The sequence below is a fragment of the Anopheles ziemanni genome, chromosome 2, assembly GCF_943734765.1.
Source record: "Anopheles ziemanni chromosome 2, idAnoZiCoDA_A2_x.2, whole genome shotgun sequence".
In the NCBI taxonomy this organism is placed as follows: Eukaryota; Metazoa; Arthropoda; class Insecta; order Diptera; family Culicidae; genus Anopheles; species Anopheles ziemanni.
The window spans coordinates 26,674,232-26,688,535 of record NC_080705.1 but is presented as its reverse complement, the minus strand read 5'-3'; the positions used below and the strand labels follow the sequence as shown (position 1 = coordinate 26,688,535).

The window sequence follows — 14,304 nt, the reverse complement described above, 5'->3', positions numbered from 1 at the left end:
GGACGTTATTTTTTCGACCGAAGAAACATCATGGGGTTATTATTAATAATCATTAATTTCTTACCACTTGCTGCCACAGTTAATTAATTCAAATATTTCCGCTCTCTCATTACAGAATAGCGAATTAGACTTCTTAGAATGGTCCCCGATCAGTAATGATATATTTATGATCACCGATAATATGCCCACTGATACGCTATTTTCAACATTAGCCCAATATCCGTTCCCCGATTCCAGAGAGATAGGTAAGACCACCGCGCAAACCGAAGCTTCCCGAGCAGTATTAATCGATGACAGCACGTTTTCCATCCCATAACCATAGCGACGAAAACACGTTACTAAGGTACACGGATTTAATGTTAATCGGATCGATTAATGCTGCTCGAAACCATAGCAACGAAAGGATATATTGATTCCAAAGACAATTAACAGACAGGTCGGGTCAAAGCTGTTTTTTGCTCCGCCATTGTTGTGACAGTTGGTTAAAAAAGTGTTTACAAAAATTTCCAGCATACTTGTAGGAGATCTCCGCCAAAATCTTCGCGAAATAGGTGGTTGGTTAATTCTAGATCACAGTATCCATGGTCTTGCGGATAGAAACTGCTCTTCTGTGTGAAATCATGGGATATAGATCCTTTTGCTCGCTGTGATTGCCGAAATTAAGTGTGTTGGTCTGCCTTATACGCAGCCTTCCTGCAGAACATATTTCGAACGCCTCAACTCTTTTTTCTTTTGATGAAACATACCAAATTTGCAGTTTTACCCCACTTTCTTCGCTGTTCGTGAGAAGTAAACAAAATTTTAACCAACTGTCAAAAATTTTCCCACGGTTTTCGGCTCGTTACATGGTATGCTGCGACCTGTCTGTTGATTGACTTTGATTGATTCTTTCCTCTCTCTTTCTCGCACACTTTCTCTCTCTTCTCCCCCTGTAGCACGTGGCGCCGGTCGCGCTGATTTCATCCAGCCCAGCTTGGGCCCCCTCCAGCCTAATCTAGATGATTTAATGGATCTGGATCTGGACTTTCTCAATTTCCCGCGACTGGCCCCCGTACCGGAAGAGGCGTCGGACGATCTGCTGAAAGCGATCGACTACAACTACACACTAGGTAAGTACGAATCATAGCCATTCAAAAAGACATACTTGTTTAAAACACATACGTTTAAACATACGTTTAAAACATTATTCTTACATTTCATTGAAGGTTCTACCAATCAACTGGCTAACACCGGCAGCAGCATACAGGAGGTGGCAGCAGGAATAACATCATCCGGTGGCAACCAGCAATCGAACCAAGTAATTGCTAGTGGCAGCACATCGGTCCCAGCGATTCAATACTCGGCCAAAATTTTCACCCAAACGCTGGGTCCGGCCGGTGCCTCCGGAGCGGCAACCCAATCGTCGATCGCACAGCAACTAAGCAACGCGTTCGATTCGTACATTACCGATCAGCTCGTCGGTGGTGGTGGTGGTGGTGGTGGAAACAGCCAAGGATCGTCTCTGGCGGCCATTAACATACAATCTACGCCTGTACAAGTACAATCACAGCAGCAGCAGCAGCAGCAGTCCGGTTCGGCCGGAATAAGTAGTGACGAGTTAAATCGTAGTATAAAGTTTAGAAAGTGCTCAAAGCACAACTACGATCCAAAATACCCACCGACGCCACATCAAACGATGGCGTACAACATGGTCTCGCAACCACTCATGGGGCAAACGGCGGCACGCACCAGCAATGCCATGATCGGTGGCAACGGTGGCGGAAGTGCCTCTGGTAATCATCCGTACGGTGCTACCATTGCCGGTGGTTTTCAAAATGTTCCTGCCAATGCAGCGATGCTCCAGATGCAGGGCAATGTGACAAGTGTCGTCCAGTCCTCATCGAACCAGGGAGGTATGCTAGTACACTACAATCATTCCGGTCTGCAGCAGGGTGTTCCAACATCGACCAACCCGGTCAATCTTTCAAACACCACCAACACTGGGAACAATGGAAACGGTGGTGGCTCAAACAGCAACATAAGAAGTGGTGATGGTGGACAACAGCTTCCCGCATCCAATCCCCTGATGCAAAGCCTTACATCGAAGCTGCTCACGCACAGTCAATCGCTGCCGGTGCCTACCTTGCCGCAACCGAAAACGATCCCCCAGCCAAGATCGACCTCGATGCCGACGGCACCGAACTACAACCAGATGCTGGCAGCATCACAGCACTCCCCTCCGGGTAGCCTTCATGCGTCCCAGTCCGGCAGTAGCTACAAATCGTACCACGCACACCAACCGCAACCGTACAAAATTCCCTCGCAGACGGTCGGCGTCGGTGGATCGTACGCAAGCGGTGTACGGGCGATGCGCCATTCTTCCCCGCCGCACGGTACGCTTCTGCAACCGACTGCTGGTTCCGTCGCGGTGGGACCATCGACCATGGGAGGGATGGCTGCTTCCGGTGGTGGTGGTGGTGGTGGTATATCGCACTCACTGGAACAATCGCAGCAGCAGCTGCAGGATCTTCAGTTGCAGCAACAATCGCTCGCTTCCTCATCCTCCAACTTGCAGCAGCAACAGCAAGGACAATCGAAACGACATCCACCGCATCCAACCAAAGAAATGTTCCGCTCGAACAGCCTGCCGATCAATGCTTCCTTCCCGCTACCACCGAAGGAGGGCGAAAGTTTTGCCATGCCGCGCTACCATCAGTCGCAGAAGGCAAACGCTAAGCTACGCACGCGCAGCAACTCGATGATCATGAAGCAGCAGGCGGGAAGCGCTACCAATCATGCAATGATGGGGGGAGGATGCCCTACCGGTAGCATGGGAGGAGCGGGTACACAGCATATGACCCCGACGCTACACACCAGCTCCAGCGAACCGATGCTCAACGTTACCAGCAGTGCGCTGCTTGCGCAACTTCTAACAACTAACAGTAAGTGTCGCAGGAAGTGAAAGGATTCTTTTACTTTCCCGTGATTGCTATCACTTTTCCATTTTTCTTACCAATTATTTACAGACGCAAGTACCTTACTGAGTAAACAGTCACACAGTACATCATCAAGTGCCATAAGTACCTTAACGCAGTCTCAGCATCAGCAGCAGCAGCAACAACACCAGCAACAACAGCAGCAACAACAGCAACAGCAACAGCAGCAACAACAACAGCAGCAGCAGGTAAATCGGTACGCAATGAGACCGATGGGAGGCAACACATTATCCCCATCGTCTTCGCAGTTGCACCTTCAGCAACTTCATCAACAGCAGCAACAGCAGCAACAGCAGCAGCAACAACAGCAACAACAGCAACATAATCTTCACCAGATGCCAACGTCCTCGACTGCTGCGTCCTCATCCGGTACGATGCGAACTCAGCCCAGCCCCAGCTCGGTACTCAGTTTCGCATCCTCCACCGGGATGTCGCTGTCACAGCAAAGCCTTTCGCCCGAATCGGCTCATGATACCGATGGTCCCATGTCTCCGATAGGCGTAGGTAGTGGTGGTGGTGGTGGCGGTGGAAGTAGTTCCGGCGGGGGCGCTGGTAGCAAATTTCCCCGCAGCGACAGCCAGCGTCGATCGGGGCACATACACGCCGAACAGAAGCGTCGGTACAACATTAAGAATGGGTTCGACACGCTTCACTCGTTGATACCGCAGCTGCAGCAGAATCCGAATGCGAAGGTAAGTGGCTGGAACACGACGTTGTGGAAAGCGGTATTCAAAGCTAACATCCTTTTTCGCATTTTTTTCCACCTCAGCTGAGCAAGGCGGCCATGCTTCAGAAGGGCGCGGACTACATTAAGCAGCTGCGCTCGGAGCGAACGTCCGCAAACGATCAGATGGATTCGCTGCGTCGGGAAATTGATCAACTGAATAATTCGTTGAAGTAAGTATTTCAACTACAATGCGAACCGTATGCGGTCGGTTCAATATTTCGAAACAGCCTTAATTGAAACTTAAAATTTGTTACGAAACTACGTTATCTTCTGTCCTCACAGCAATCTCCACACCGCTCTGCCGGCCAGTGGTGCTCCCGTTTCCCGCCAACGAACCGGTCGCGTAAAGGAACTCTACCACCAGTACGTGCGCCAGCGGACGATGGACAACTGGAAGTTTTGGATTGTAAGTCGCGGGTCTCATTCACTTAACCTATCTCAAGCCCAACAACAACGGCACATTAACGAACGACATTGTATCCTCCTTACCCACAGTTCGGGCTCATCTTCGAACCGCTGATGACGTCTTACAATCAAACGGTTTCCGTCGCCAGCATGGACGAGATGTACCGCACTAGTCAGCTGTGGGTTGATCAGCACTGCTCGCTGGTAGAGTTAAGGCCAGGTAAGTCAAAGACTGTGTGTTGGAGATTGCACCGCAACAACGAAGTTGTAACTAAACGTAGTAGGGATCCAATCAGAGTAGACGTTGATGTTAGCTCAATAAAATTGTTCATACCTTTCCTTTTCCAAATATTACCAGCCGTCTCCAACCAGTTGCGCCAACTGTCGACGACTACCGATGTGCTGTCGGATCCGCCCAGCTCACTGCAGGAAGAGGTACTTAAAGCGATATCCACAAACAGCAACTGCCTGGTGCCGAGGGCTGGCAGCAGCAAGAGTGGTAGCCGTGGCAGTAGCGCTGAAACCAGCCCCCATCGCTCGTAACGCCACTAGGTGCCGCCAGACGCTGTACCGTTTATTTTTATATTGTGCACTATGTTTCTTCATTTTCTTTTTTTATCTACCGAACGATACGATGGTAGAATTACCATAAGCTTTTTTCCGTAATCTTTATACAATGTATGTACTTTTTTGTGTTTTCTGCTTTTAATTCATCCGTTGACCGTTTTCATGGCAACTCTGGTCACTCAGTTCGGGCCGAGCAGGTCATTTCTTAAAATCGTAAGTCCTACGTAAGTCTCCATATGGAAAAAAAACAAACGAATGTTGATATGCTCAAATGTAATGATTCAACACAACGTAACCGTAAACGAAGTGCCTTCAGCGCGAAATGCCGTTCCCCGGAAGCCTGTTAGAGTGAAGGGTAACAAACTATCGGAGGTAAGGTGGAGGAACAATGCAAAACGGAAAAAATGCACAATAAAATGACGTTACCATAATCTCAGAGATTGCTTGGATCTCGTGCATCGTCAAACGAAAATGAACAAAAAAACCCGAGGGTGAATAGGTTGAATAATAGAGCCTTATCCTATTGGATGGGCTGCTGCTTGTTGCTTGCCGCTCGTCCCGTAGCTGATCGCCAGCCTTAAGAGAGTAGAGGATAGACGCATTACGGTGTAACAGGGCGAGAAGTCTAATTGTACTATTCGTTAATCGCAAATCGTTACTCTGTACTTGTACTAGGATAGTGTACATTTATCATTCAAACAACAAGCCAGGATCGCCCATTTGGGCCTACCATATTTCCCTTTTCCATTTCGGATATATCAGCATCATCAAGTTTACGTTTTAAGCTATCATGTCGTTATTTCGTTACTAGGTATGGTAGATTTTTTGGTTTGTTTGTTTGAGTGCAGTTCCTTCCTATGCTGTTGTTACGGCCTCGTAACGTTTACATCCTCTAACGAACACTACGTAACTAGTTCAGGAAGGGACAAACCTCCACGAAGCATCATGTTAAACTATGATAATGTTAATATTTTTGTAACTACTTTTAAACATAAAAAAAAAACTGATGAAACATGTGTTGTTGGGCATACAGCGGATGTCTGCCTGCCACGCCGGAAGAGAAAACCGCCAAAGGCAGGCGCGAATGGAGTATGAAAAGGCGTGGTATAGTTGAAGTACAACCGTTTATGGTAGGAGAAGGGGTTTAGTCTAGCCAACCACCGGAGGGCACGGGATACGCATCAGCACGGCTTAGTAAGGCGCGCGCATTCTAAAGCCCTGCTTATGGAGAGTGGAGAGGCATTGTGATGAAAGCAGGGCGAGTTTATTTTTTGGGTAAAATCGATATGACTTAGAACGCTGGTGGAGAAAAAATGATACCGAATAGAAGAGAAAAGAGAGCCCCCGTGTTTGGGCTTACAACGCACAAATAGGTAGTAAATTAATTACAATCCGAAACAATTATTGTAGAACTCAACCTCATCACGAAATGAAGCATACATGATCTATTCATTTAGACATACATGATCTAATCAGTCGACGACGAACCTATTTAAAGTGGACGGTCAGGTCAATCATGAAAATTATTTGGTAATATTAAATTAAATAACATAAATCGGCTCCGGGATGCCTTTCATATGCCACGCTCATAATCCGACGCTGATGATTAAGGTTATCTTATCTTGCACCCAACTGGCCGTTTCGTATCGATTGTGTTAATTCTCGTTGTTTTCACTTTGCTCCTCCATTTGCCGAAATTGCACCAGAATCACTAGGTAGGTCACGATCGAGCATGTCACCTGCAAGGCAATGGGGAGGTCTTTAGGAATAAAGTGATTGTTCATGTGAATGGTAAATTGGCCCGTTTACCGCATAGCTCAAGCTGTTATCGATGGTGAGCAGTCCGTAAACCGTAAAGCGAATGTCCTGGAACTGACACTTCAGTAGCGCCTTATCGAGCATCTTTGTCAGGCCGCGATTCATTGATGGGTGTGTCTCACAACAATAGGTTGCCTGCATGATTTCATTCACCTGGTGGAAGGGAAGCCCGGGGAAGATAAATAGAAGAATTATTACCGTAAATTCCTGTAAGATGGATTATGTGCTCCTTTGATTTTACCCTGTCCATCACAGTTCCGGCAACTGTTAGTAGCCCGCCGATGATTACACTTTTCCACACAAACATGACCGTGTGTAACCCAAGGCTCCGAGCGTCAAGGATGAACACACCTTGGAGCACGAAATCAAAGTAAAGTATGCCGGTAATGTATACGGCCCACGTTACACCGCCCCCTAGAAAGAACACTCCGTAGCAGCGATTTACCAGCGCAACGGATCGCAGTAAATCGTCCCGCAAACGTAGCACGGCACAGACGTCGGCGACACGGTTGGACACGATACTTTCCTGCAGCATGCGTCTCAGTTGCCTCGCGGAACGTCCGATGGCTAGCAAAAGGAACACCAGATGAATAGAGTAGAAATCGGAAATTACAACTTCCCAGCGTAGCTGTAGCACGAACGAAATGTCCATCCGATAGCTAAAGCAAATAAGGATGGAATGATATACGATACAGAGCATGATGAGGGCGTTGATTGCCACGCCGTACGCTGGATAGACATGTCCCGCTGGGTTCCTTCCCTCGATGGACTGTTCCAAATGCTCGAACAGATCGGAAAGGGCTCGAAAAGAGGCCACGTTGTAGGCGTTCGCCAACAGCACTACAGCGATCACGATAGTCTCCACTATGACGGCCATTGTCCACATTATGTACGATACGCTTGGCAGATTAAAATCTTGCGTTATGTCCCAAACCCGTAGGTACAGTATCGTGAGCAGCACGGACAGAATCACACCCACTCGTAAGCAGTAGAGAGGGAAGGCTAGCTTGGGCCGCGCATTCCCAGAGATTGGGGTCACCATGAAGGAGCACCACCTCAGAACCGTCAATAGCACACGCTGCTCTCGGTACAGTCCCATTTCGGACGGCAATGGATTCGCGAATGGAGTCCTAACCTGTAGAACCCGCTTGCCATATGGTCGCATGGTTAATTAATTCAAACTTCCACTTCACTTTCCAAGCGAACGCGATAAGGCTGACGTTTAAAAATTTATCTGAAACGTAACAGGAAGGTTTTGTGATTCTTTCTCATACTAACAGCACTTTGCATGTGCTGAACATGCGATATCGACATGAAGCGCTTCAAAGGGCCAGAATTGGATTTTATTGACTTACAATCTCGCTCACTCGCTCCGTTTTGTGACTATCTATCGTTTAAGTTAAGGATCTTCATTTACTAAAAAATTATTACTACCTTCCGGCTATGTTCAATTACTCGCTTGATCGTTAGCGATCTTTTTAAACCTAGACGCGTGATCTGGTACTCGTTATTGTTATATTTTTCGAACAAGGATTATAGTTAAAAAAATTTGTTAAATATTTTCATTTAAAAATCTATAGATGAAGAAACGAGAAGAAACTCGTACCAGAAAACGTACGCCGAATGACGAACTAAATTACCGATACGATAGACGGCCGAGACGGTCAAGTAAAGAAGTGAGTAAAAATAAATTCTTTTTAGAATAGCCTACTGTTGTTTATCATTTTCCCTGCGCTCTATTCTTTGTTCGTCTTTTAAGCTTAGTTTAGTATGAGTTATTCTCTTTGTTGTCGAGTTGGAAGTCGAGCACGCGCAAAAAAGAATAATATAATTTAATATGAAAACCTTGAAATGTTGGCAGTCCGATACGATACGATAGCATTCGTCTACTGTCTCCATTATTCGCAATAGTCGACGATTTTTGGTAAGCCGCAGCCTTCGAGCCGCACGGCCTTCGAGTGGCAATCACCGTGGGTTACGTCATCACAATCGAACAGATCGAAGATGCCTTCGTTTGGACCAAGGGTAAAATGATAGCTTCCATAGTACGGGGGTTCGACGAGTAGGAACGGCATCCGCAGACCGCGCGTTTCATTCTTCTTATCGATCCATCCCTTCGGCCGATAGAGGCTGTACCGATGGTGGTTGTGGTCGTTGTCGTCTCCATCATCGAGCAGAATCCTAGCAAGCTGATCACGATTCTTACGCACTCCTCCATCATCAATATCGTCATTATCCACAGCTTTATCACTGTTCGTAGAGTCGTTCGCTTTCGAGTCTGCTGCGGTATTGCTATTTCCTGATTCCCCTACATTGGAAGGATCGAGCGACGGTTGCCCCTTTCCCTCTATTGCACATTTCCCACAGTCAATGGTTTGCTCCGGTAGCTTTGTGTACGTGTTAGGCGACCTGCCCAATACCGCGGGCCGACGGCTCGGCCGGGTGAAGCAAGCGCCGGCCGGATTCTTCAGCACCATCAGATCGATCGGTGGTCCACCACGGTTCGCACGTACCTCCAGCCGACGGTTCATGCGTGCGTACGAAATCGGTTCCATCGTGTACTTTAACCGCCGGGCGGCGTCCCAGTGATCGTCGGTCGGTACGGAACGTTGGGTGCATGGGTCGGCATCGGGTGACTCGCAGAGCACCAAAAGCCTTCGGTTGCAGTCCATCGTCGTCGAGAGATCGTCGCTGGTCACGTACAGGTATGAACGGCTTGCTTCGTCGTTTAGCATGATCTTGATGCTTTTCTGCATGCACTTAATTTTCGCGTCCAACCAAGTGTCACGCAGCTCCAGATTGCGGCGCTCCTTGTACTGAATCCCTATCACTTTGGCAGTGTCGCGGCACGATTCCGACGTCTGCTCTGAACCTCTGCAAGATAGTACAATATTAGAATAAAATAAGTCTGGACTGCTTCACAACGGCCACACACATGGTGCATTCGTGCGCGCGTTCACAATTGGCGGGTTGCCCCGTTTGACAGCAGGCAATAAATTCTCTGACAGTAGGCCTAGCTAAAACATAACAAAAACAATCCGTGGCGCTACCGTAAAACTTACATCCATTTGATGTGATTTTTGCCTTGCTTCACGACCAGCCCGATGCCTTCCAGGACGTTCGTTACATCGTAGATTCGACGCTTTTGTCGAGCAGACACGGTTTTGGATAGCTGCAAGTCAAGGGGGGGAAATACAATGGATGTATTAAAAAAAGTTGCTTACGATATTGCCAAATATTCGATAACACAGATTAATCATACATCACCAAGATACAGCAACCCATCTGGAGCACTGCGGAGCATTTTCACAATACAGTTCGTCAGCATGGTGAGCGATTTGTCGACCCGGCGCTTACCCGCGCTGGGTCCTTCAAACTTCGCGAAGGCAGCGTGAAACGTTTGAAATCCATTTTTCGGAGCAGTTTTCCGGCAACCGTCTGCAGTTTTTCCCATTCTTTGTGATTCAAATGCACGGCCACACACACTTATTTTAGGTTCAGGGTAAACTACCGTCGAAAGATTTTCATTCATGCACGTTTGTTGTTTTTTTTTCTTCCACTGCGTGGCTCACCGACATAATCGGCCAGTGTCCATAATCTTAATTGTTTCTTTCAGTGTTCAGGCGGGTTTCCAGAATCCGAATACCGATTACACCAGCAATCTGCGAGCCTTCTTTCTCTCCGATAAAAGATCATCGAACATCGCTGGCGCCGCGGGAAAGCAAATCGCACGGAAGTGCAGCGCTCGAATAATGCAATGGATGCTGCAGCTCGGCTGCAGTTCGGTGGCTACACAACAATTGCAAACTATGAGGCGAACAATTTACCAGCAAGTGTTCACCAAACAGCTGTACCACCGGAACTGGCCGGAAATGAGACCCCCTTTGGAGCAGAAACATATATTTTTGGACGAATAAATGATGAACAACGGTACACACTGTCACACTGTGTTTTTGACCCGCCAAAGTGCTACGAAAAATTCCGCCGTCAAGCGCGCAGCTTGCGATGAAAGGAGCACTGTTGACCTGTCAGCACTCGGTGACGTTTCGGATTGACCCGACGGCGAAGAATTATTAAAATTTATATCAATAACAGGTTAATTTAGGATTACAGGATCAATTTATACCAATTGCATTTTCTATTTATATTTTAATACCACATTACATATTTTCAATTCACCAGGAAATTATTGGTCATCCACGCGGCTTTTCCTTGCCCTTTGGTATTGCTGTCATTGCTCGATGAATATTTTGACGTTTCTCTTATGTTCGTTGTTTACCATCAAACCAGTTAAAACACGTTGCCGCGGAGTTTCGTCCGGCGCCAGAGCGATTCGATTTGTTTTATCGTGTCTAGTTGATTTTTGTGAAGAATGTCCAGCTCAGAAAGTGATGTGGACGATTTTTCCGATGTGGAGCGAGAGAAACTGGCCAAAGCCGCGGCCAACGGCGACGGTTCCAGTGCGGAGGGAAATGGTACCGGGAGCGACAACGAAAACCCAGAGGAGGCTAATGGTACCGACGAGACGACCAGCTGGGAAGACTTGGTAAGTGAGGAGAATTTTTCATTGAAAACAATTGGAATACTTATTTGTATCCTATTCTCTCGCAGGGACTAATCGACACAATCTGCCAAGCGTGTCGAGCTTTAAAATGGAAGGCTCCGTCGAAAATTCAGCGTGAAGCCATCCCACTCGCGCTGGAGGGTAAGGACATTATCGGGCTGGCCGAGACTGGATCGGGAAAAACGGGTGCCTTTGCGATACCCATCCTGCAAGCGCTACTGGACAATCCGCAGCGTTACTTTGCGATCGTGCTCACGCCGACCCGTGAGCTGGCGTTCCAAATTTCGGAACAGTTCGAGGCCCTCGGTGCCACCATCGGGATCAAATGTTGCGTGGTCGTCGGTGGGATGGATCTGGTGACACAAGCGATACAGTTGGCACGCAAACCGCACATTATCATTGCAACGCCCGGTCGGTTGGTTGACCATCTGGAAAACACTAAGGGTTTCAACCTGAAGGCGATCAGGTACCTGGTGATGGACGAAGCGGACCGAATCCTCAACATGGACTTTGAGGTGGAAGTGAACAAAATCCTCAAAGTGATCCCACGGGAAAGGCGCACGTTTTTGTTCAGTGCCACGATGACGAAGAAGGTGAAGAAGCTCGAGCGAGCTTGTCTGCGCGATCCGGCCAAGGTGGAAGTATCGAGCAAGTACCAGACGGTGGAAAAGCTTCTGCAGTACTACATTTTCATCCCAGCCAAGTACAAAGATGTCTATCTGGTGCATATCCTGAACGAGCTCGCTGGCAACAGTTTCATGATCTTCTGCAGCACCTGCAGCAACACCGTCCGGACGGCGCTGGTGCTTCGAGCGCTCGGGCTTGCCGCCGTCCCACTGCACGGTCAGATGTCGCAGAACAAACGGTTGGCCGCACTGAACAAGTTCAAGTCGCAATCGCGCCAGATTCTCATCTCGACCGATGTGGCTTCGCGTGGTCTCGACATCCCGCACGTAGACGTCGTGCTCAATCTGGACATTCCGATGCACAGCAAGGACTACATCCATCGGGTCGGTCGTACCGCACGTGCGGGTCGTGCTGGTCAGGCGATCACCTTTGTCACACAGTACGACGTGGAGCTGTACCAGCGCATCGAACATCTGCTCGGCAAAAAGTTGCCCCTGTTCAAGTGCGAAGAGGACGAGGTGATGGCACTGCAGGAGCGCGTTGCCGAAGCCCAGCGGACGGGCCGAATGGAACAGCGCGATATCGAGGAGCGAAAAGCAAGCAAGGGGCCGAAGGGCAAAAAGCGTGGCGGCGACTCGGACGATGACGATACGGAGCAGTTCAATGGAGTTCGCAAGCGGCTAAAACCAGGCCAAGGAAAAGGAAAGGGGAAGGGTAGAAAACCAAGGAAATAAGACGCCACGTTCTGTGACCCCCTCCGGTGCACTTTAGCGTTTACGTTTTTCTGTAAAATAAACGGAAATCTAAGGCAAAAACGAACAATAAGCTTCTTTTTATTCTATTTTATTCGACTCCACGGCGCATCGTCGTATAACATCCTCTCCGGTATTGAGCGAATGTTTTTCTGCCTTTTCTTCATTTCCCTACTATTCTATCAATTCCATTAAAATGTGAGTTTTTTATTTCTTTTCGCCTCTAAATCTACTCAACAAACAAAATGAGAAGACAAACCGGCTCCGTGTGGGACACGTACACGTCTCGTCCCTTGGCCCATATGTAGGTGCCCAGCCCAGTGTCCTTCCTACCAAATCACGGTTTGTTTCGTTTTAGTTTTCAACCCTTCCTCCAACACTTACATCGCTATTGATTGTGTACCGACTCACGTGGAGCCAATTTAGTTTCGGTGGCCAACGAATAATGCTGCTAAACACGCGCTTGTGTGTTACGCTCTCTCTAAGAGAAGATTTCTGCTTTCCGCAAAACCCGATATGCACGATGAAGTAATGCTAACAACAACTGGATCCGAATGACATCTTTTGCCCTCCACTGGATCTATTTAGCTTAACTAACGGTACACGATAATAAATTATTCCATACTCTGCCACGCGTTCCAGCACAAAATTGCTGCATGTTTTCGTTGTCATGTTGCCTTCTAATAGATTCACACAAAGCACTGAACCGAACATGCAGCACATAAATACGACTTGTACAATTTAAAATTGCAACTAAAAATAGTTGATGAAGGAAATATAATCAATCCGAAACGATTAATCGTCGGCATTGTCATTTACCGGTCCGAAACCATCACTGCAAATGGGGTTACACCCATCCCAGTGGACTTAAATAAGCATACTTTTAATTCTACTTAACATTACCTACTAATATGCAGTAACTGATTGATGAATCTGGCTGATGCCGTTCGATGCCTCCTTTAGTCTGAATGCTACGTTAAATAAGTTTCACTAAATAAAATTGATCAAAACATAAGAAAAAAAAAACAACAAAATGTTACGTTCACAACACTACAGCCAAATGCATGCTTCTTTTCTTTGGATGCTTTTCATAGCAATTTGATTTGCAATCGATTTTTGCTTTTCTATCCACTTTAAACTCACCGCCTACTATTGTTCATCATTTACTTTTAACCTTCACTAGGCCCAAGTACTGGTTTTATTTATTCTCGATGCTTCCTAACTTTTCCATCATTGCCTGCCTTGATGTTCTAGGAACAATTACAAATATTAAAACCTATGAGTAGTCCATTAAGTATCTGCAAAAATCTGTGTGCCATCTGCCGTGGAGCTACGTAGAGTGTAAAGTAGATGTTTGATAGGAATTTTACGTGAAAGTACCGCTTGAGTTCATCTCTTTTGCTAACCTAACTTCTATGCTGTACGCTTTCAGATTCGACAGTGTACAATCCGTTGAGTGTTTACTATTAGTAGTGAAAAACCAGCAAAAAAGGCACTCTAAGTGAACGAGCTCGTAGCAAGAATAAACCCCCGTTTTTTTTCTAATATCCGGGAAAGAGTTCTCTTCAACTTTTTATTCGGCTTTCTTCCGACCCTACTATAATACTATGTGCCTACCCAAACGCGCCGCCCGCTATCGCAGCAACGATCCAAGAGGATCGTCGTAATGATCAAGTTCGTGTTGTCTACCTTTTTTTGCTACTGTTTTGCCGATGCCTTTTTCGCAGCGTGCCTCTCGGTGAAACTCTACTCCTACTAGGATTTTCATTTGAGCGTGTAAAAAAAGCAGTCGCTACTGATCGCCCCCAAAGATGTCTTTTGCAGCCTAAACGTGACAAGACTTAACTACTAGGCGAGCTAGCATTATTG

The 14,304-nt window shown here is 47.2% G+C and overlaps 4 protein-coding genes across 4 annotated transcripts in view; 2 read left to right on the top strand and 2 right to left on the bottom strand.

The window, feature by feature from the left end:
- Positions 1–4,689, top strand: part of LOC131283113 (uncharacterized) — a 35,111-nt gene extending 30,422 nt beyond the window's left edge. Inside the window, exons 5-12 of the mRNA XM_058312686.1 lie at positions 116–245; positions 936–1,109; positions 1,206–2,921; positions 3,006–3,667; positions 3,745–3,872; positions 3,985–4,108; positions 4,198–4,327; positions 4,466–4,689. Of these exons, the coding sequence (XP_058168669.1) occupies positions 116–245; positions 936–1,109; positions 1,206–2,921; positions 3,006–3,667; positions 3,745–3,872; positions 3,985–4,108; positions 4,198–4,327; positions 4,466–4,650 (3,249 nt within the window). The 3' untranslated portion in view covers positions 4,651–4,689. The remainder of the gene's footprint in view (positions 1–115; positions 246–935; positions 1,110–1,205; positions 2,922–3,005; positions 3,668–3,744; positions 3,873–3,984; positions 4,109–4,197; positions 4,328–4,465) is intronic.
- A 1,640-nt stretch (positions 4,690–6,329) lies between these two features.
- LOC131293302 (gustatory and pheromone receptor 39a-like) lies at positions 6,330–7,369 on the bottom strand. The gene is made up of 3 exons (XM_058321382.1): positions 6,734–7,369; positions 6,484–6,645; positions 6,330–6,413 (listed from the first exon to the last, which is right to left on the bottom strand). Exons 1-3 carry the CDS (start codon positions 7,367–7,369, stop codon positions 6,330–6,332), a joined length of 882 nt encoding a protein of 293 aa, XP_058177365.1.
- A 722-nt stretch (positions 7,370–8,091) lies between these two features.
- On the bottom strand, positions 8,092–10,106 carry LOC131291897 (transcription factor E2F5). Its single transcript, XM_058320755.1, has 4 exons — positions 9,755–10,106; positions 9,555–9,664; positions 8,858–9,366; positions 8,092–8,773 (listed from the first exon to the last, which is right to left on the bottom strand). Exons 1-4 carry the CDS (start codon positions 10,022–10,024, stop codon positions 8,391–8,393), a joined length of 1,272 nt encoding a protein of 423 aa, XP_058176738.1. The 5' UTR covers positions 10,025–10,106; the 3' UTR covers positions 8,092–8,390.
- A 758-nt stretch (positions 10,107–10,864) lies between these two features.
- Positions 10,865–12,427, top strand: LOC131285008 (ATP-dependent RNA helicase DDX47). Its single transcript, XM_058313872.1, has 2 exons — positions 10,865–11,038; positions 11,104–12,427. The coding sequence occupies exons 1-2, from the start codon at positions 10,865–10,867 to the stop codon at positions 12,415–12,417; spliced, it is 1,488 nt and encodes a 495-aa protein (XP_058169855.1). The 3' UTR covers positions 12,418–12,427.
- The last annotated feature ends 1,877 nt before the right edge of the window (positions 12,428–14,304 follow it).

Excerpts from the sequence above, each read along its gene's own strand:
- LOC131291897 (XM_058320755.1), bottom strand. The coding sequence starts at position 10,024 with ATGAATGAAAATCTTTCGACGGTAGTTTACCCTGAACCTAAAATAAGT. Across the intron at positions 9,665-9,754 it reads GGTTGCTGTATCTTGGTGAT|CTATCCAAAACCGTGTCTGC; the intron begins GTATGATTAATC and ends CTTGACTTGCAG. Across the intron at positions 8,774-8,857 it reads ACCGGAGCAAACCATTGACT|CAGACTCGAAAGCGAACGAC; the intron begins GTGGGAAATGTG and ends GCAATACCGCAG.
- LOC131293302 (XM_058321382.1), bottom strand. The coding sequence starts at position 7,369 with ATGGCCGTCATAGTGGAGACTATCGTGATCGCTGTAGTGCTGTTGGCG. Across the intron at positions 6,646-6,733 it reads CCGGAACTGTGATGGACAGG|GTGAATGAAATCATGCAGGC; the intron begins GTAAAATCAAAG and ends CCCTTCCACCAG. Across the intron at positions 6,414-6,483 it reads ATAACAGCTTGAGCTATGCG|GTGACATGCTCGATCGTGAC; the intron begins GTAAACGGGCCA and ends ATTGCCTTGCAG.
- LOC131285008 (XM_058313872.1), top strand. The coding sequence starts at position 10,865 with ATGTCCAGCTCAGAAAGTGATGTGGACGATTTTTCCGATGTGGAGCGA. Across the intron at positions 11,039-11,103 it reads CGACCAGCTGGGAAGACTTG|GGACTAATCGACACAATCTG; the intron begins GTAAGTGAGGAG and ends ATTCTCTCGCAG.